Source organism: Suncus etruscus, chromosome 4, assembly GCF_024139225.1.
Source record: "Suncus etruscus isolate mSunEtr1 chromosome 4, mSunEtr1.pri.cur, whole genome shotgun sequence".
NCBI lineage: Eukaryota > Metazoa > Chordata > Mammalia > Eulipotyphla > Soricidae > Suncus > Suncus etruscus.
The window spans coordinates 163,708,567-163,726,980 of record NC_064851.1 but is presented as its reverse complement, the minus strand read 5'-3'; the positions used below and the strand labels follow the sequence as shown (position 1 = coordinate 163,726,980).

Sequence of the window (18,414 nt, the reverse complement as noted above, 5' to 3'; positions counted from 1 at the left end):
GTATTACTTGTATCTTACTTGGGATATAAGGGCTTCTTGGTTCTGCCAGTGGTACTGTGAGGGGATTGAACTCAGTTAACCCATGGAAGACAAGTGCCTTACCCACTGTACCATCTCTCTAGCCCCTACAACTTGCTTTGTAAATTTTTATCTAATTAGTATTCACATCTCCTTCATAGTTCATCTAAGAAAAAAACCTTAACATCTCAGCTATGATAAGCATTTAATTGACTTAAATTCTTTATCACTGAACTGATAATGATGTAAAGACACATATTTCCCATCTTTATGTGATTTAAAAAATTAATTTAAATTCTTTTGTTGTTGTTGTTTTGTTTTTTTCGGTCACATCCAGCAGTACTCAGGAGTTACATCTGGCAGGATTGAACCTTTGTTGGCCGCATGCAAGGCAAACACCCTACCTGCTATCCTAACGCTCCATCCCCATAACTTAGATTCTTAGATACAGAATTGCCACAGTTTGTAAACATATAAAATTTTAGTAACTTCTGCCAGATTTTTCTCCAGAAGTGTTTTACTGGTTTATCCTTTCTCTAACTATGTTTATTATCTTTTTGGCAATACTGTTTTAAATTCATGTAAATTATTTTATATCCATGACAGTGATGTAGGAAATAATGTCTTATTTTACTTGAATTTTTCTTTAAGCATACAGAATAGAAATGAGCACTGTTTCTATTCATAAATATTTTGCTATTAAAAAGTTTTAGTTACAGGACTCCACTAATATTTTTATTGGTAGAAGTAATATGGTTTACCTTTTTAAGCCCTTTTCCTTTTTTTTTTTTCTATTATTGGGTTAGAGCTTCACGATTTTTATTTATTTATTTGAACTATTCAGTGCCAGAGATAAATAAAGGGCTCCTAATTACAAAGCACTCAGTCCAACTCTTGGTGAGCTATCTCACCAACTCTTGACTAGTGTGTTGTTGTTGTTGCTGTTGTCCTGTTCTGCTTTGAAGCCACACTCAACAATGCTCAGGTTAGGGGTCATTCCTCGAAGTGATGGCTAATCTTTGTGAGCCGGTGTGCCCAAAGTGCCGCACAGTGCCCGGTCCTCCCAGTGGGCAGTCCGGCCCTGTTGCCACATGAGCTTCAGAGCAGACAACAGCACACTCACCACCTGCTGCGCTGCGTATCTCAATTGCGGACCTTCCCGTGTGCCAGCTGCAAGGCCTTCTTGTGCCGCCGCCGCTGGCGTGCGTGCCATAGGTTTGCATCGAGGCTCTAGGCCTAGGGCACGTGGTGACGAATCAGACTAGGGATTAAATCTCAGCTCAGCTGCATACAAAGCAAACATTTTACTCGCTGTACCATCTCTACAGCCCTTGTCTAGTTTTCTTACCTGTACACAGCCAGACATTTTTAAGCATCTCTTTTAAGAAGGGTTATTTTGGTTTATCACTAAGGGTAGAGACCAAAATATTTTGAGTTAAAGGGGAAAATGTACATACGTTACTGTATAATAAAATCAATACGCTTATTTCTATTCATATGTTGATAAATTTGAAAATAGGAAACTATCAATGTATCTTTTTTATTTTATGTTTTTTGGTTTTTGGGTCAGACCCGGCAGCGCTCAGGGTTTACTCCTGGCTCTACGCTCAGAAATCGTTCCTGCTAGGCTTAGGGGACCATATGGGATGCCAGGATTTGAACCACCGTCCTTCTGCATGCAAGGCAAACGCCTTATTTCTATTCTATCTCTCCAGCCCCTCAATGTATCTTTTAAAATTATTTCTTTTCGTACAATGGTCTCACTCATCTATGGGTTTTAAGAAAAATGAAAGACATTTTTGCAACAATTTTTAAAGACAAAAGAGGAGGGCTGGAAGTTCCAGCTCACCTCATAAAACTCACCACAAAGAATGATGAGCTTAGTTAGAGAAATAACTACATTGAGAACTATCCTAACAACGAGAATGTATGAAGGAAATAGAAAGCCTGTGTAGAGTACAGGCAGGGGCGGGTGGGGAGGAGGGAGAATTGGGACACTGGTGATGGGAATGCTGCACTGGTGATAGGGGGTGTTTTTTATATGACAGAAACCCAACTACAATGTTTGTAATCAAGGTGTTTAAATAAAAAATAAAAGAAAGAAAGCCAAGAGTTTTGAACTTAGGTCTTAGAAGATCTAAGGAATCCCAAAGAAGATCATATAAATTGAGTGGCACCACCCAAGCCATCCTACCCTAATGAGTAGGTTGGAATTCAGAGTATAGAAAAAGAATACAAAGGGCCAAATGGCATATGAAAATTGCTCCACATCACTAAGCATCAGGGAGATGAAAATCAAAACAACTATGAGGCGCCATCTTATGCCACAGAGACAGGCACATATGACAAAAAATAAGAACAATCGGTACTGGTGGGGAAGTGGAAAGAAAGAAACTCTCATTCTCTGCTGGTGGGGATGCGTCTAGTCCAGCTTTTATGGAAAACAACTGTTTTATGACCAACCTTGTAAAATGGTGTTTATACAAAGTAATTTTTTAATCTTTAAAAAAAGAAAATAGCTCTTAAAAGAAGTACCCACAACCATATATAATAACAGTAATTTTAAAAACCATAGGTCAGGAACAAAAACCTGATTTTCTTTTTTTTTTTTTTTAATTTTTATTTTGATCATAGTGGCTTACATATCTTTCACATTAGTATTTTAGGTACATATTAACATTGAATCAGGGGAATACCCACCATCAAATTTGTCCTTGCCCCTTCCCCATTCCCTTTCTGCAACCCATATCCCCCACAATTACCCCCCCCCAGGCTGCTAGAGTAGGTGGTCCCCTCTTTGTCTAGCTTACTATTAGTGATCATACATCTGTTTGGTCCTGGTGCCCTCCCTTGTTTCCCCCTCTATTTGAGAGGCTAACCTAGATAAATTGAGTTATGTGGTTTTGTTTGAGGGAAAGAAAGGCAATAGAATGGGGTAAAGATTAAGAAAAAAAATTAATTAATTAATTAATTTTAAAAAATATGCTGAAAATAGGTGGAGTCCTTCTAATGGCTATCTGCCTCAGTTTGAGAGAGGACATGAAAAAGGTAATTGAAACACCATAACAATACAAAAATAAATGTCAAATTAAATATCCAGTGAGCCCTACAGCAATAAAGAGAAGCACCACACAATAAAAACCCAATTTTCAAACCACAATGCAAATGGTCAATTTACAATGAAAATTAAAACTAACTAAAAGGTTTAATAGAACAGCATAGCGCATTCAATGGAACATAATACAATACCAAAAACTATGAGTAAGCCCAGAAATAGAACTTCATATATAACTGCCTTTATTTTTACAGTTTCGATCAATAAAACTAAGAAGTACATTGTAAAATTTTAGGTATATAATGTGATGCTTTCATATATAAATAAATGGCAAAATACTTACCATAAAAATTATTTCTTTTAAGAAAATTTGCTTAGAATTCCTAATTTTAATTCCCCCATTTTACTGGAATAAACTAGGGACCTGAGAAGTGTTTCTTCTAAGGAGTTATTGTGAGACATCTGGGATTTGAAACAGATTGAACTTTTTTAACTCATAGTTAATTAATTTATTAGTCCTTTAACTGGCTTAATCTCATAACCTACGATTAATGGGTTTAGCTCCAATGTTCTTATAGTCGTGGTACATAGTTACTTTTGAAAGGCAGTTTGAGGACTGAATAATATTATAGTAAGTAACACACTTGCCTTGCATGTGGGTGACCTGGTTCAGTCCCTGCCATCTCATATGATCCCTGAGTACCAACTCTGAGTGTGCCCCAAAACTAAAAAAATCAAAGTTCCTTTCTTATTTATATGAATACCATTATGTTGTGATCTTGAATCTGTTTAGAAGTGTATTTCTTATTATAATAATGACTTAATTGATTTTAGTCAGTTCTTAAATCTTTTTTCTTACAGAAATGGATGATGATGAGGATGTTGGTCTGAAAATAAATTTTGAAAAGAAGGAATTAGGCAAGGATAAAATGGTATCAAACACAAGTTTTGTATCATTACCATCAGCTGCCATTGATCATCAAATTGAAGTGCTTCTGTCTGAGTGGAGTAAGAATGCAGACATGTTATTCAGTATTCATCCTATGGATGGTTCTTTGCTGGTTTGGCACGTGGATTGGCTGGATGAATACCAGCCTGGAATGTTTCGCCAAGTACAGGTAAAATTATTACTGTCTTTAGAGGGCTACCTGTTAAATGTGGATATACATTTGTTGTTTTTGTATATTACTACATGTATTCTAATGTTTACTTTTAACATCCTAGGTTTCCTTCGTTTCCAGAATTCCTGTAGCTTTCCCGACTGGCGATGCAAATTCTCTCTGTAAAAGCATAGTGATGTACGCCTGCACTAAAAATGTTGACTTGGCTATTCAGCAAGGAAAACAAAAACCCTCTGTCCTCACACGTTCCACATCAATGCTTTTCTCTTCTGGTCATAGCAAATCAACTAATAACTTAAAATTAAGCATTTTTACCCCTAATGTCATGATGATTTCAAAACATGCAGATGGCTCTTTGAATCAGTGGCTGGTCAGTTTTGCTGAGGAATCTGCTTTTTCTACAGTTCTCAGTATTTCTCATAAATCTAGATACTGTGGTCATCGTTTTCATCTTAACAATTTAGCTTGCCATTCAGTATTACCATTATTACTTACTACATCACACCATAATGCACTGAGGACTCCAGATGTTGACCAAAACCAACCATATGATGCTGCAAATGCTGAAGACTGTTCCTTGGCTCCACAAAAGAAAAGCACTCTTGATGTGCCATTTCAGGATCCCAGTGCAGTTTATAGTGAACTTATTCTTTGGAGGGTTGATCCTGTTGGGCCATTGTCTTTTTCTGGAGGTGTTTCTGAGCTTGCCCGGATCAATTCTCTTCATGTTTCTGCATTTTCTAATGTTGCATGGCTGCCCACACTTATACCCAGTTACTGTCTAGGTAAGCATTATCATTTTTATTTAAGAAGATCAGATTCTATAACATCTCTTAGGAATGAAAATTTAAGTATTCATACATATTTTCTAGGTGCATACTGCAACTCTCCTAGTGCATGCTTTGTAGCAAGTGATGGACAATATCTGAGATTGTATGAAGCAGTTATTGATGCCAAGAAACTTCTATATGAACTTTCCAATCATGAAATCTCTGTGAGTATAAATAGCTTTTAAAGCTAAATAAATATTTTAGATAGCTTAATAATACTTATTGAACATATTCTAGAATTTGCACATTATTTGCAATTAATTTTTTGTTTTAACGTTTTTTAATTTTTTTAAAAAAACTATTTGCATGATAGCCCTTAAGTGAATCTTAGGACCTTAAAAAGTAATCTCTTTATTCATTACAAAAGTAGAATCTAGTAAGTTCTATGATATGTTTTTCTGTAATATTTCTTTTCTCAGAGATAAATAGCAATCAACAGTATTATGTATAAGTTATGTTGGATCATCTTGATAATGTAATCTTAACTAGAGCTGTCAAAATAAGTAATTCAAGAAATCAGCTTATGGGGCCAGGCAGATAGCATGGAGGTAGTGCATTTGCCTTGCATGCAAAAAGACAGTGGTTCGAATCCCAGCATTCCCATATGGTCCCCCGAGCCTGCCAGGGGCGATTTCTTTGCATAGAGCCAGGAGTAACCCCTGTGTGCTGCCGGGTGTGACCCCCCAAAAAAACAAAACAAAACATTTTTCTTAAAACCCATAGATGAGGGCTCAGAGAAATAGCACAGTGGCGTTTGCCTTGCAAGCAGCCGATCCAGGACCAAAGGTGGTTGGTTCGAATGCCGGGTCCCATATGGTCCCCCGTGCCTGCCAGGAGCTGTTTCTGAGCAGACAGCCAGGAGTAACCCCTGAGCAATGCCGGGTGTGGCCCAAAAACAAAACAAAACAAAACAAAACAAAAAACCATAGATGAGTGAGACCATTCTGCCTTTTTCTCTCTCTCTCTCTCTCTGACTTATTTCACTCTGCATAATAGATTCTGTGTACATCCTTGTATAGGAAAATTTCATGACTTCATCTCTCCTGACAGCTGCATAATATTCCATTGTGTATATGTACCAGAGTTTCTTTAGCCATTTGTCTGTTGAAGGGCATCTTGGTTGTTTCTAGAGTCTTGCTGTGGTGTGAGGTGGTACCTCATAGTTGTTTTGATTTGCATCTTCCTGATGATTAGTGATGTGAAGCATTTTTTCATGTGTCTTTTGGCCATTTGTATTTCTTCCTTGTCAAAGTGTCTGTCCATTTCTTCTCCCCATTTTTTGATGGGATTAGATGATTTTTTCTTGTAGAGTTCTGTCAGTGCCTTGGATATTTTGGAGATTAGCCCTTATCTGATGGGTATTGGGTGAATAGTTTCTCCCACGCAGTGGGTGACTCTTGTATCCTGGGCACTATTTCCTTTGAGGAGCAGAAGCTTCTCAGCTTAATATATTCTCATCTGTTAATCTCTGCTTTCACTTGTTTAGAGAGTGCAGTTTCCTCCTTAAAGATGCCTTTAGTCTTAATGTCCTGGAGCGTTTTGCCTACGTGTTGTTCTATATATCTTATGGTTTCGGGTCTGATATCGAGGTCTTTAATGCATTTGGATTTTACCTTCGTACATTGCTGTGGAAGTGCTGCATCCCTAAGCAACCTTCATAGGGTCCGAGAACCTTTGCAGTGAGAACGCAGGAGCACGAGGTGGACTGATCTGAGGGTCTGTCTTTATTCCAATACCATGCTGTTTTGATAACTATTGCTTTTTAGTACAGTTTAAAGTTGGGGAAAGTAATTCCTCCCATATTCTTTTTCCCAATGATTGCTTTAGCTATTCTAGAGTGTTTATAGTTCCAAATGAATTTCAAAAGTGCCTGATCCACTTCTTTGAAGAATGTCATGGGTATCTTTAGAGAGTGCTTTGAGGAGTATTGCCATTTTAATGATGTTAATTCTGCCAATCCATGAGCAGGGTATGTGCTTCCATTTCTTCGTGTCCTCTCTTCTTGGAGCAGAGTTTTATAGTTTTCTTTGTATAGGTCCTTCACATTTTTAGTCAAGTTGATTCTAAGATATTTGAGTTTGTGTGGCATTATTGTGAATGGGGTTGTTTTCCTAATGTCTGTTTCTTCCTTATTACTATTGGTGTATAGAAAGGCCATTGATTTTTGTGTGTTAATTTTGTAGGCTGCCACCTTGCTCTATGAATCTATTGTTTCTGGAAGCTTTTTTTGTAGAGTCTTTAGGGTTTTCTAAGTAGAGTATCATGTCATCTGCAAATAGCGAGAGCTGGACTTCTTCTTTTCCTATCTGGATTCCCTTGATATCTTTTTCTTTATTTTTTTTTTAAAGTTGTTTGGAGATGTGGGCTATGCTTGGGTGATTCACCCCTGAGCTGAAAATCTTAATTTATACCTAATTATTTCTTTATAAGATAAAATCCTACAGTGTTTATAGTGAAATTGACTTGTATACTTATTTAATTCCCTTGATGTTCTCATATATTTTGCTTAAGATATTTTATCTTGGTATTAATAGTTCTTTCAGATTGTTTGATAAATGAGATGACTTTTTTTTTTTTTTACAAACAGAAATATGTTGGTGAAGTGTTTAATATCGTAAGTCAACAGTCAACAGCAAGGCCAGGATGCATTATTGCTTTGGATCCCATTACCAAACTTGTAAGTATATTTTCAGGTCACTTAGCATGAAGTAAATAATTTTTATGTCACTAATGTTGCTATTTATTTATATTCAGCAAGGCAGAAAAACCCAATTGCTTCATGTTTTTCAAGAAGATTTTATTTTGAGTACTCATGAGAAGAAAAGTCTGGGAAAAGATACAAAATCTGATGCAGGTAATAGATTTTTTTATACAATAAGAAATATAGAATTTGCTTGGCATTTAATAAAGAAAAATTAATAGAATCTTTCTTTTTCTTTTTTTTTTTTTTTTTGAGGGGGCACACTCAGTGAGGCTCAGGGGTTACTCTTGGCTATGCACTCAAAAATCTCTTCTGGCTTGAGGAACCATATGAGACTCCAGGAGATCGAACCACAGTCCATTCTAGGCTAGCACTGGCAAGGCAGACACCACTTCGTGCCACTGCTCAGCCTGATAGAATATTTCTTAATTCTATTATTATTTTTTTATTTTTTGGTTTCTGGGTCACACCTGGCAGTGCTCAGGGGTTACTCCTGGCAGGCTCAGAGGACAATATGGGATGCCGGGATTCGAACGACCGTCCTTCTGCATGCAAGGCAAACACCTTACCTCCATGATATCTTTCCGGCCTCATTCTTAAAGTTAAGATTTTCCTCTGTATGTTTCTGATAATATTTATCTCCAATAAGAGGATTTACGATACTCTTTTTATTCATAACAGGCATTACATTTGAAAAATTGAAAAGGTTCATCAATTAAGATTTTTAAAAACCATACTAGGTGTATTTTCCCATCCTTTGGGGTTTCAGACCATCCTAGCTGTGCTTAGGTATTACTCCTGGTTCTGTGCTGAGGCATCACTCCTTGGGTTCTTGAGGAACCGTATGGAGTGCCAGGAAACAAAACTGTATTGGCTACATATATGACAAGCTCCCTACCTACTGTACTGTTTCTTGAGCTCATTAAAAGGTTTATTTTTATCATTAACATGAAGGGGCTCTTTGCATGGTTGAATTCTTCCCTTACAATTTTGTTTTTTAAATTTTGGGGCCACACCCAGCAGTGTTCTGGGGTGTTCCTGGATCTGTGCTCAGTATTACTCCTGGTGGGTTCATGGGAACCATATGGGATGCAGGGACTAGAATCTGGGTTGGCTGTGTGAAAACCAAATGCCCTACCCCACTATACTATCACTTTAGCCCCAACTTTCATAGTATATACACCTGATTATTGAGAAACATAATTAATCCCAGATGTTCGGGTATTGTGAATAGTGCTTCAATGAACATGGGAGCACAGGGGTCTTTTCTGAGTAGAGTTTTTGGGCCCTTGTGGTAGATGCCTAGAAGTGGATATTCCGGTGATATAGAAGATCAGGTTTTGTTTTGTTTTGTTTTGTTTTTTAATAAATTACTTTATTTAAACCCTGTGGTTACAACGTTGTTCATCTTGAGTTTCAGTCATACTATATATATATATATATATACACACACACACACACTGTCTTTCACCAGTGCATGTTTCCTTCTACTATTGGGTCCAGTTTGCCTCCCACACTTACCCCTGCCTTAACCCTTTGGGACAGACATTTTACTTCTCTCTCTCTCTCTCTCTCTCTCTCTCTCTCTCTCTCTCTCTCTCTCTCTCTCTCTCTCTCTCTCTCTCTCTCTCTCTCTCTCTCTCTCTCTCTCTCTCTCTCTCTCTCTCTCTCTCTCTCTCTCTCTTTTCTCTTGCTGTCCCTCCCTCTTTCCCTTTTTTTTTCCTTCTAAACTCTAGTTTGCACTAATGAAGGGATACCATGCGTATCACTTCTATATTCTTTCAGCATCCTGCTCTTGTTTTTTGAGATGAGACGTGTCCATATTGTTTTCCCAAAAGGTTGAACCAGTTTACATTTTTGAGCACTGCTGGATATGGCCCAAACCAAAAAGAAATAGCTTTGTGTGTGAGGATTTTTAGGGAGGGGCGTGGGAGTGAAGCACAATAGTCTGGAGCATACTTTTAATGTCTGAGGCCCCAGTTTGATTCACAACACCACATACTGGCTCCTGAGCATTGTGAGAGTTAACCCTAGTACTGAGCAAAGAATAACCCTGAGAAATTTTAGTTGTGTTCCCACAATTCACCCCCACACACACAAAATTCTGAGGGTTAGGGATATAGCTCAACTGGTAGAGTGCTTACCTAACCTGCTATATTTGATCCCTCACACTGCATTTTCTAAAATCCTGTTGATTAAAAATATATAGTACAAGTTAAAATTTCAAGTTATTATAAATTTGTGTGGCAAAGAAATCATTTATATTTTATGATGCTACTATGGAACTTAAAGATTTTTTTTTTTTTTTTGGTTTTTTGGGCCACACCCAGCGGTGCTCAGGGGTTACTCCTGGCAGTCTGCTCAGAAATAGCTCCTGGCAGGCATGGGGGACCATGTGGGACACCGGGATTCGAACCAAACACCTTTGGTCCTGGATCAGCTGCTTACAAGACAAACGCCGCTGTGCTATCTCTCCGGGCCCAGGAACTTAAAGAATTTTTAGTACTTTGGTAAAATGCACTTTTTAATATGGTGTACTTAATAAGTTGCCTCTTATTCTTGTTAGTAATGAAAAAATAATTAATTCCAACAGGCAAATCTTGTAATGGATTTTCTGAAAAATTCTACTTAATTGTAATAGAATATACTCAAGAGAACCGTTCACTGTTGCACATGTGGAATTTACATTTAAAATCTGTTCCTGTCTTATTGGGTAAGTTTTATTTCTTAACTCTTGATTCTTTAGTTAAGTAAGCAGTTGAGGGTACATTTTTAAAAAGTATTTGTATTGAGTAGTGATAATTATTATTTATGTAATTTAAAAAACAAATTGCTTTTTTTACTGTAAAGTATTACATAAATGTTCCTTTTAAAGCCTTTCATTAGGCATATGGATTAGATACATAACAATCGTAATTATCTTTACTGATTTTAATTATCTTATAATTTATAGATGAAAAAGTAGATGTAAAAGTATCTGAAACCATTTGGCAGTCTGAAGAAGATGATTATTCTTCTCCAGAGAAGATTGTGTCTCCTTTTTCACAGAAATATCAGGCTTGCAGAGCAAATCTCCAGAGTACCAGCAAGTTGACTCTGTCTTCAGAAATAGTTTATAGTCAAGAATTGCAATTGCCAGAAGGAGTGGAGATAATAAGTGTTAAACCCTCAGCAGGTTTGTAGATTTTCTAAAGAGACTAATCAAACTTTGTAATCCTTGAGTAATTGTTAAGGACTTACTGTATATTTTAAAATAGGTGCAGATGTTTCTTTGTAAATCCACAAAGAAGTTGGGGCTGTATTGATAGTATAGTGGATAGGACACGTGCCTTGCGAGAAGCCAGCAAGGCTTTAATCCTGGAACACATGATTCTAATGCCAGTAAAAAGAAAGAACCACTGTTCGAGAGTATCAAGAGGACCTAAACTAAATCCATTTTTTATAACCAAAGTCTTTTCATTTTATAATTAAAATTGAGTTTTTTCATATTTTTTATTTTGCTTAACAGTCTGTCTATTCTATATACATACACACACATACAGCAAATATATGAAAGGGATTTGTTTATTTAGCTGATATTTTGGGATGCTCTTTTGTTTGCTAGGTTGCTACTTAGCTACTGATTTTTTCTAACTAGCAAAATTAGCAGAAGTAAGCATATTAACCTGTGTTAATCACTTTATTTTCTGCTTCATTTTATACTTTTTAAGAAAAATGAAAAGTTAAAAAATATTGACACATTTTTTAGGTGTATGGGGGGAGTGGGGAGGGATATTTCAGGGCCTGAAATCAAACTAGCATCACTACATGCAAGGCAAGTGCCCTGTACTATCACTCTGGCCACATTGACACAATTTTTAGCACTATTATCCTTAGCCAGACCAAATAGCTTTAATACTATAATTTATTTTTAAAATGGTAGAACTGGGGATTTGACTCAGGTGAGCACATGCTTAGCATATTTGAGACCCTGAGTTTAGTACTCGGCATTTAATGCCTCTTGGCAGTAGTGCTTGATGTTGCCGTAGTTCCCCCCCCCCCCCCCAATCAGTACCAGAGTCATAGAACTGCAATGTTGACTCAAGCACTAAACTGTCAAGCCCTAAAATCACGATGTTAACTATGAACACCCAGGGTGTCCTCAGTACTGCTGGATATAGTCCCTATTAATGATATTGAAAATATAAGAAAAATGGAAGGTATTTCTAAAAACAGCTCTCTTAATGTGAATTCATGCTGAATCTGAAAGACTACCAAAAATAAAAATTAATTTATCTTGATGTCACTAAAAGTATCTTTCTGATCTTGTTGACCCTTGTGTCCCCGTGTATTTAAATTAAATATAGAATTATTAATAAGGCACAAGAACTACGGTAAAACCTTTAATTCATCATTTTATTTATAGACTAACCTTTTTAGACTATAACATTCTTTTATAGACTGTAACAGAAACAAATATTAACTAAGTTTGTATTATTTTTCTTTTAGGACATTTGAGTTCTTCTTCCATATATCCTATATGCAGTGCTCCATATTTGTTGGCAACTTCATGTTCAGATGAGAAAGTAAGATTTTGGAGATGCAGAGTAATGGATGGAGAGTCCACCACATCCAAGAATGGAGAATTGGAGCTTGTGTATATTTGGGAAGAATGGCCACTACTTATTGAAGATGGACTTCACAGCAATAGTAGTATAACTATACCTGGTAGGCCTATTGAAGTTAGCTGTGCACACACAAACCGCCTAGCAGTAGCATACAAGCAACCCACATCTAATAGTAGATATTCTCAGGACTTTGTGATGCATGTGAGTATTTTTGAATGTGAATCTACAGGAGGTTCTTGTTGGGTCCTTGAACAGACAATTCATTTAGATGAGTTAAATACAGTGTTGGATTCTGACATTAGTATCGATAGCAATTTAATTGCCTATAATAAACAAGAGGTATATTTATCCAGTAAAGAAAGTGTCACATCAAACACAAAGCACTTAGTACATTTAGACTGGATGTCTAGAGAGGATGGTTCTCATATCTTGACTATAGGAATCGGATCAAAACTCTTTATGTATGGACCCTTGTCTGGCAAGATACAAGAACAGACTGGTAAGGAAAGCCTTATTTTTCCTCTCTGGGAGAATACTAGAGTTGTACCTCTTTCTAAGTTTGTGCTTTTACGAAGTGTAGACTTGGTCTCTTCTGTAGAAGGCTCTCCACCTTTTCCTGTTTCTTTATCCTGGGTCCGGGATGGCATCCTTGTTGTAGGAATGGATTGTGAAATGCATGTATATTCCCAGTGGCAGCCATCTTGCAAACAAGAACCTATTATAACAGATTCATATAATGGGAGTACTCCATCTTTAGTAAGTTTAGTGAAACACAATAACTTATCAAGTTCTGGATTACATCCTCCAAAGAAAACTCTAACTCGATCTATGACCAGTCTTGCACAGAAAATATGTGGAAAGAAAACGGCATTTGTTCCTGTGGATATGGAAGATTCAGGTCTTTTTGAAGCAGCTCATGCTCTGTCCCCAACTTTACCTCAGTACCATCCTTTACAGCTTTTGGAACTCATGGATCTTGGCAAAGTTCGGAGAGCAAAAGCCATCTTGTCACATCTTGTTAAGTGCATTGCTGGAGAAATTGTGGCTCTTAATGAAACTGAGTCTAATCATGAGCGCCGTCTCAGGTCTCTCACTATCAGTGCAAGTGGCAGCACTACCAGAGACCCACAGGCATTCAACAAGAGTGAGAATACTGATTACACAGAAATAGATTCTGTCCCTCCACTTCCTTTATATGCTTTACTTGCAGCAGATGATGATAGCTGTCACTCATCTTTGGAGAAATCTAGCAATCAGAGTACCAGAAATAACTCAAACCAATTGTCAAAAGAAAGTTATGATGCCCTTTTTCAGGTTTCATCTTTAACTACTGATAGTTATGTGTTAGAAACAGATGAAGAAAATGCAAAGCCCAAGGTTATTGACCTTTCACAGTGCAGTCCAACTTACTTTGGTCCTGAACATGCTCAGGTTCTTTCTGGACACTTGCTTCATTCTAGTTTACCAGGGCTCAGTCGGATGGAACAGATGTCTCTGATGGCCTTAGCAGATACAATTGCAACTACGAGCACCGATATTGGAGAAAGCAGAGACAGAAGCCAAGGTAAAACTAAATTGAGTATGGTATTGGGGGAAATTAAACATAATGTTTACCCACAGAGCAACTTTTTGGCATTCTTCTCTGACCCTTGTGTTATGGTTGTTGCAGTGACTATTGTGTATTGTGGGTAGTGTATGTTATTACCTAAAGGTCATACAATTTTGGTTTGGTTTTTTGGGCCCACCCAGTGTGCTCAGGGATACTCTTAGCTCAGCTTAGGAATCACTCCTGGCAGGACTCCAGGGGACATATGCAAGTGCTGAAGATCGAACCTGGATCTGTTGCTTGCAAGGCTAGCGCCCTATATTATCCCTCCTGTCCCAGGAGTCAGACTGTATCTTGGATTTTGCATGCATTTGTGTTGCAGTACTTGTCAGGTCACACTTCGGTACTCACACTTTTTAGGTATGAGTCACATACATTAAGTTAATGTATACAGGAAATCACAATTCATCGTGGCACTAGGCAGCCCATCTAGAATGCTTCCTTGCCCTGGCACTTCAGTGAATGTTAGGAGATTACTGAGGATTAAACCCAGACCCTGAAATATATAAGATAGGCTGAGCCCCTAAGAAAGACAATTTGTGGGCCCGGAGAGATAGCACAGCGGTGTTTGCCTTGCAAACAGCCGATCCAGGACCAAAGGTGGTTGGTTCGAATCCCGATGTCCCATATGGTCCCCCGTGCCTGCCAGGAGCTATTTCTGAGCAGACAGCCAGGAGTAACCCCTGAGCACTGCCAGGTGTGGCCCAAAAACCAAAAAAAAAAAAACAAAAAAAAAAAAACAAAAGAAAGACAATTTGTCTTTGTATATTGATACTGTACTATTGGTTTATATATTTATTTGTCTTTTCTGTTGTTTGATTTTGTTTTGGGATATAACTGGTAATACTCAGGGTTTACTCCTGCTCTTTGCTCAAGAATCACACCTGCATGTGATCAGTCGGGACTATAGTAAGTATCAGAGTTGAGCCTGAGTCAGCCAAAAGCAAAGCAAGAGCCTTTGCCTGCTGTGCTACCTATCTCTCTGCCTTCTTAGGTCTTTCTTGAACAAATTCCAATGCCAAATTTTCATTAATTTCAAATGAGATATGAAATTAATAAATTCAGTCTTATGTTAGATCAGTTAGGAGGTCCCCTTTGAACTTAGAAGTAAATTTAAGGAAAAAATGAAAAAATAATAAAAAATAAAAGTCTGAATATCCTAGATCAATAGTATATTTCCTGTGAACTTAGAAGCAAATTTAAGGAAAAAATGAAAAACTAAAAATTTAAGGGGGAAAAAAGCTGGCTTAATAAAGCATGATTCTTCTGTTTTAAGAGATATTACTAACAGGGTTTGTTTTTTGTTTTGTTTTGTTTTTTAGCAAAATCATAGGTATTTTATGTTTTTAATTGAAGAAAAAGTCAGGACTTCCACCATAACCATTTCTTTTGATGTTAGCCACATGTTACTGGAAAGGATATATAACTTGAACTAATATGAAATATGTTATATACTAGAAAAGCTAAATTATTAAAAAAATTATCCACATTTTGGAACCAGAGTGGTGACACAAGCGCTAGAGCTTCCGCCTCACTAACCTAGGTCAGACCATGGTTCGATCCCCAAGATCCCCAAACCAGGAGCAATTTCTGAGCACATAGCCAGGAAAACCCCTGAGCATCACCAGGTGTGCTCTAAAAACAAAAAAAAAATTCTCTTATGATAATCAGATTATAAAGTGTTGGTTATCTTGAGTCAACTTGTTCTTTCACTTTCCCAATTATATAACTGTACTGTATTTTTATAGTGCATGATTGTATAGAAAAAGGTATTTACTGATATTTCAAATACTAACTTTTTCTTTTTATTTTCTCCTAATTTATATTTTAGATAGTTATTTACCATTTCTTAATTCAATTCTTTCTTTTTTATTTTATTTTTAATTAATATCTTTATTTAAACACTTTGATTACAAACATGATGATGGTTTGGTTTCAGTCATGTAAAGAACACCCCCCTTCAGTGCAACATTCACCAATGTCTCAAATCTCCCTCCTCTCCACTCTACCACTGCCTGTACTCTAGACAGGCTTCCTATTTCCTTCATACATTCTCATTATTAGGATAGTTCACAATGTAGTTATTTCTCTAACTACACTCATCACTCTTTGTGGTGAGCTTCATGAAGTGAGCTGGAACTGCCAGCTCTCTTCTTTTGTTTCTGAAAATTATTGCAAGAGTGTCTTTTATTTTTCTTAAAACCCATAGATGAGACTGTTCTGCATCTTTCTCTCTCCCTCTTATTTATTTCATTCAGCATAATAGATTCCATGTACATCCATGTATAGAAAAATTTCATGACTTTATCTCTCCTGACAGCTGCATATTATTCCATTATATATATATATATACCACAGTTTCTTTAACCATTCATCTGTTGAAGGGCATCTTGGTTGTTTCTGTAGTCTGGCTATCATAAATAGTGCTGCAATGAATATAGGTGTAAGGAAGGGATTTTTGTATTGTATTTTTGTGTCCCTAGGGTATGTCCCTAGGAGTGGTATAGCTGGATCTTATGGTAGCTCAATTTCCAGTTTTTGAAAGAATCTCCATATCGCTTTTTGTAAAGGTTGGACTAGACGGCAATCCCACCAGCAGTGGATAAAAGTTTCTTTCTCTCCACATCCTCGCCAGCACTGCTTCTTCTCATTCTTTGTGATGTGTGCCAATCTCTGTGGTGTAATGTGGTACCTCGTCATTGTTTTGTTTTGCATCTCCCTGATGATTAGTGATATGGAGCATCAAATGCTAACTTTTATCAATTTCAGAATATTTTGTACCCCTATTTCATGCTGCATACATACCCTGCCTCTAGGGATTATTATTGTTGTGTTTTGCTAATGAAAAAATAATTCAAATAAAATAACCCATTTCTCCCTCTTGTAGGTGGAGAAACACTTGATGAATGTGGATTAAAATTTCTTTTGGCTGTTCGACTTCATACATTTCTTACCACATCCCTTCCAGCGTATCGAATTCAACTCCTTCATCAAGGTGATTTTGGTAGTAATATATTAAATAGTAAGGCAAATAGAAGAGAGGCATGAAAACTTTTAAGTTTGTTTTTTTGCTTAGACATGATAATAACAAATTTGACACATTCTAAGTCTTACAATTTTTTGGTTTCTTTCTACTTAATGTTTTGATATTTTTGGACCATGCCATGCAATGCTCCAAGGCTATTTCCTACTTGGGACTCAAGGGTCATTTATGGCAATTCTCAGAATGATTCTTGAGATCAAATTGGGGGCTCCTTTATGTAAAATATTGTTCCATCTCTTTTTAACTATATCCTCACCCCACTAATATATTTTATTTTACTGAAAATTTGGACTAGATAGTACAGGGCTTATGATCACTTTCTCTGTGGCTAACAGTGGTTTGATATACATATATAGATATATATAGATCCCTGAGCATTACTGAAAATTGGGGCTAGATAGTACAGAGCTTAAGACATTGCCTCTGGCCAACAGTGGTTAGATCCCCTGCGCACTGTCCAGTATTCCACAAACAGACAAAATCATGGAAACATTTTGGTAGCTAAGAAAGTTAATGGGAATACATATTGAGCAGTTGAATGTTTGGTATTGCATTTTCTGTTTGTGTTTGGACCATACCAGGTGGTATTCAGGGCTTATTCCTGCACTGTGCTTAGGGATTACTACTAGTGGTGCCCAGGGGACCATACTGGATGCTAGGGATCGAATCTGGTTGGCTTTGTGCAAGGCAAACACCTTACCTGTAGCTATACTTTCTCTCTAGCTCCATGGTGATGCATTTTCAATTATAGTATGTATAGTACAGATTGCTTAGTACTGTTTTTTTCTTGTTTTCCTCTTTATTCAATGTTCTTTTCCCTCAAAATGTGGATAACTTTTGTAATAGAAATAATGCAAATTTATTTTTTACTAGAAACTGGTCTAAAACAAGGAAGAGTAAAATTTCCTTGCCTTCACAGTGACTATTATAGTATATGTATTTTTTATTTCTTTTTTTTTTTTTGATTTTTTTTATTTTTGGGCCACACCCAGCAGTGCTCAGGGGTTCCTCCCGGCTATCTGCTCAGAAATAGCTCCTGGCAGGCACGGGGGACCATATGGGACACCGGGATTCGAACCAACCACCTTTGGTCCTGGATCGGCTGCTTGCTGCTGTGCTATCTCTCCGGGCCCGTATTTTTTATTTCATGTATTATTTTACTATTTCAGATTGTTAAATACTGTTACTCAGAAAACTCAAGAAGCAAAAATACCATTTAACATAATTTAAACAAAATTGTATGTTTCTTTGCCTAAAGCTGAGACAAGTTGAAGCATCCTTGGTTCTACAGGTTTAAACATTGTCATTGGGATGATAAGTTTGTATCTGTTCTTTGATCTCTTCTTTTCCTCTCTCTTCTGCTTCCTTACTCCATTCACTTTGTATTAACGTTTGGAAAAATAAAGCTTAGGATTCTAAATCCAATCTTTAAT

At 37.0% G+C, this 18,414-nt stretch overlaps 1 protein-coding gene across 2 annotated transcripts in view; it reads left to right on the top strand.

Moving 5' to 3' along the window:
* The window catches only part of DMXL1 (Dmx like 1), a 159,531-nt gene that overhangs the window by 46,857 nt on the left and 94,260 nt on the right, over positions 1–18,414 (top strand). For both annotated transcript variants that reach the window (XM_049771388.1, XM_049771387.1), the window contains exons 11-19: positions 3,935–4,191; positions 4,298–4,979; positions 5,067–5,188; positions 7,612–7,701; positions 7,779–7,878; positions 10,319–10,438; positions 10,679–10,900; positions 12,214–13,896; positions 16,826–16,933. In XM_049771388.1, coding sequence (XP_049627345.1) covers positions 3,935–4,191; positions 4,298–4,979; positions 5,067–5,188; positions 7,612–7,701; positions 7,779–7,878; positions 10,319–10,438; positions 10,679–10,900; positions 12,214–13,896; positions 16,826–16,933 — 3,384 coding nt within the window. The remainder of the gene's footprint in view (positions 1–3,934; positions 4,192–4,297; positions 4,980–5,066; positions 5,189–7,611; positions 7,702–7,778; positions 7,879–10,318; positions 10,439–10,678; positions 10,901–12,213; positions 13,897–16,825; positions 16,934–18,414) is intronic.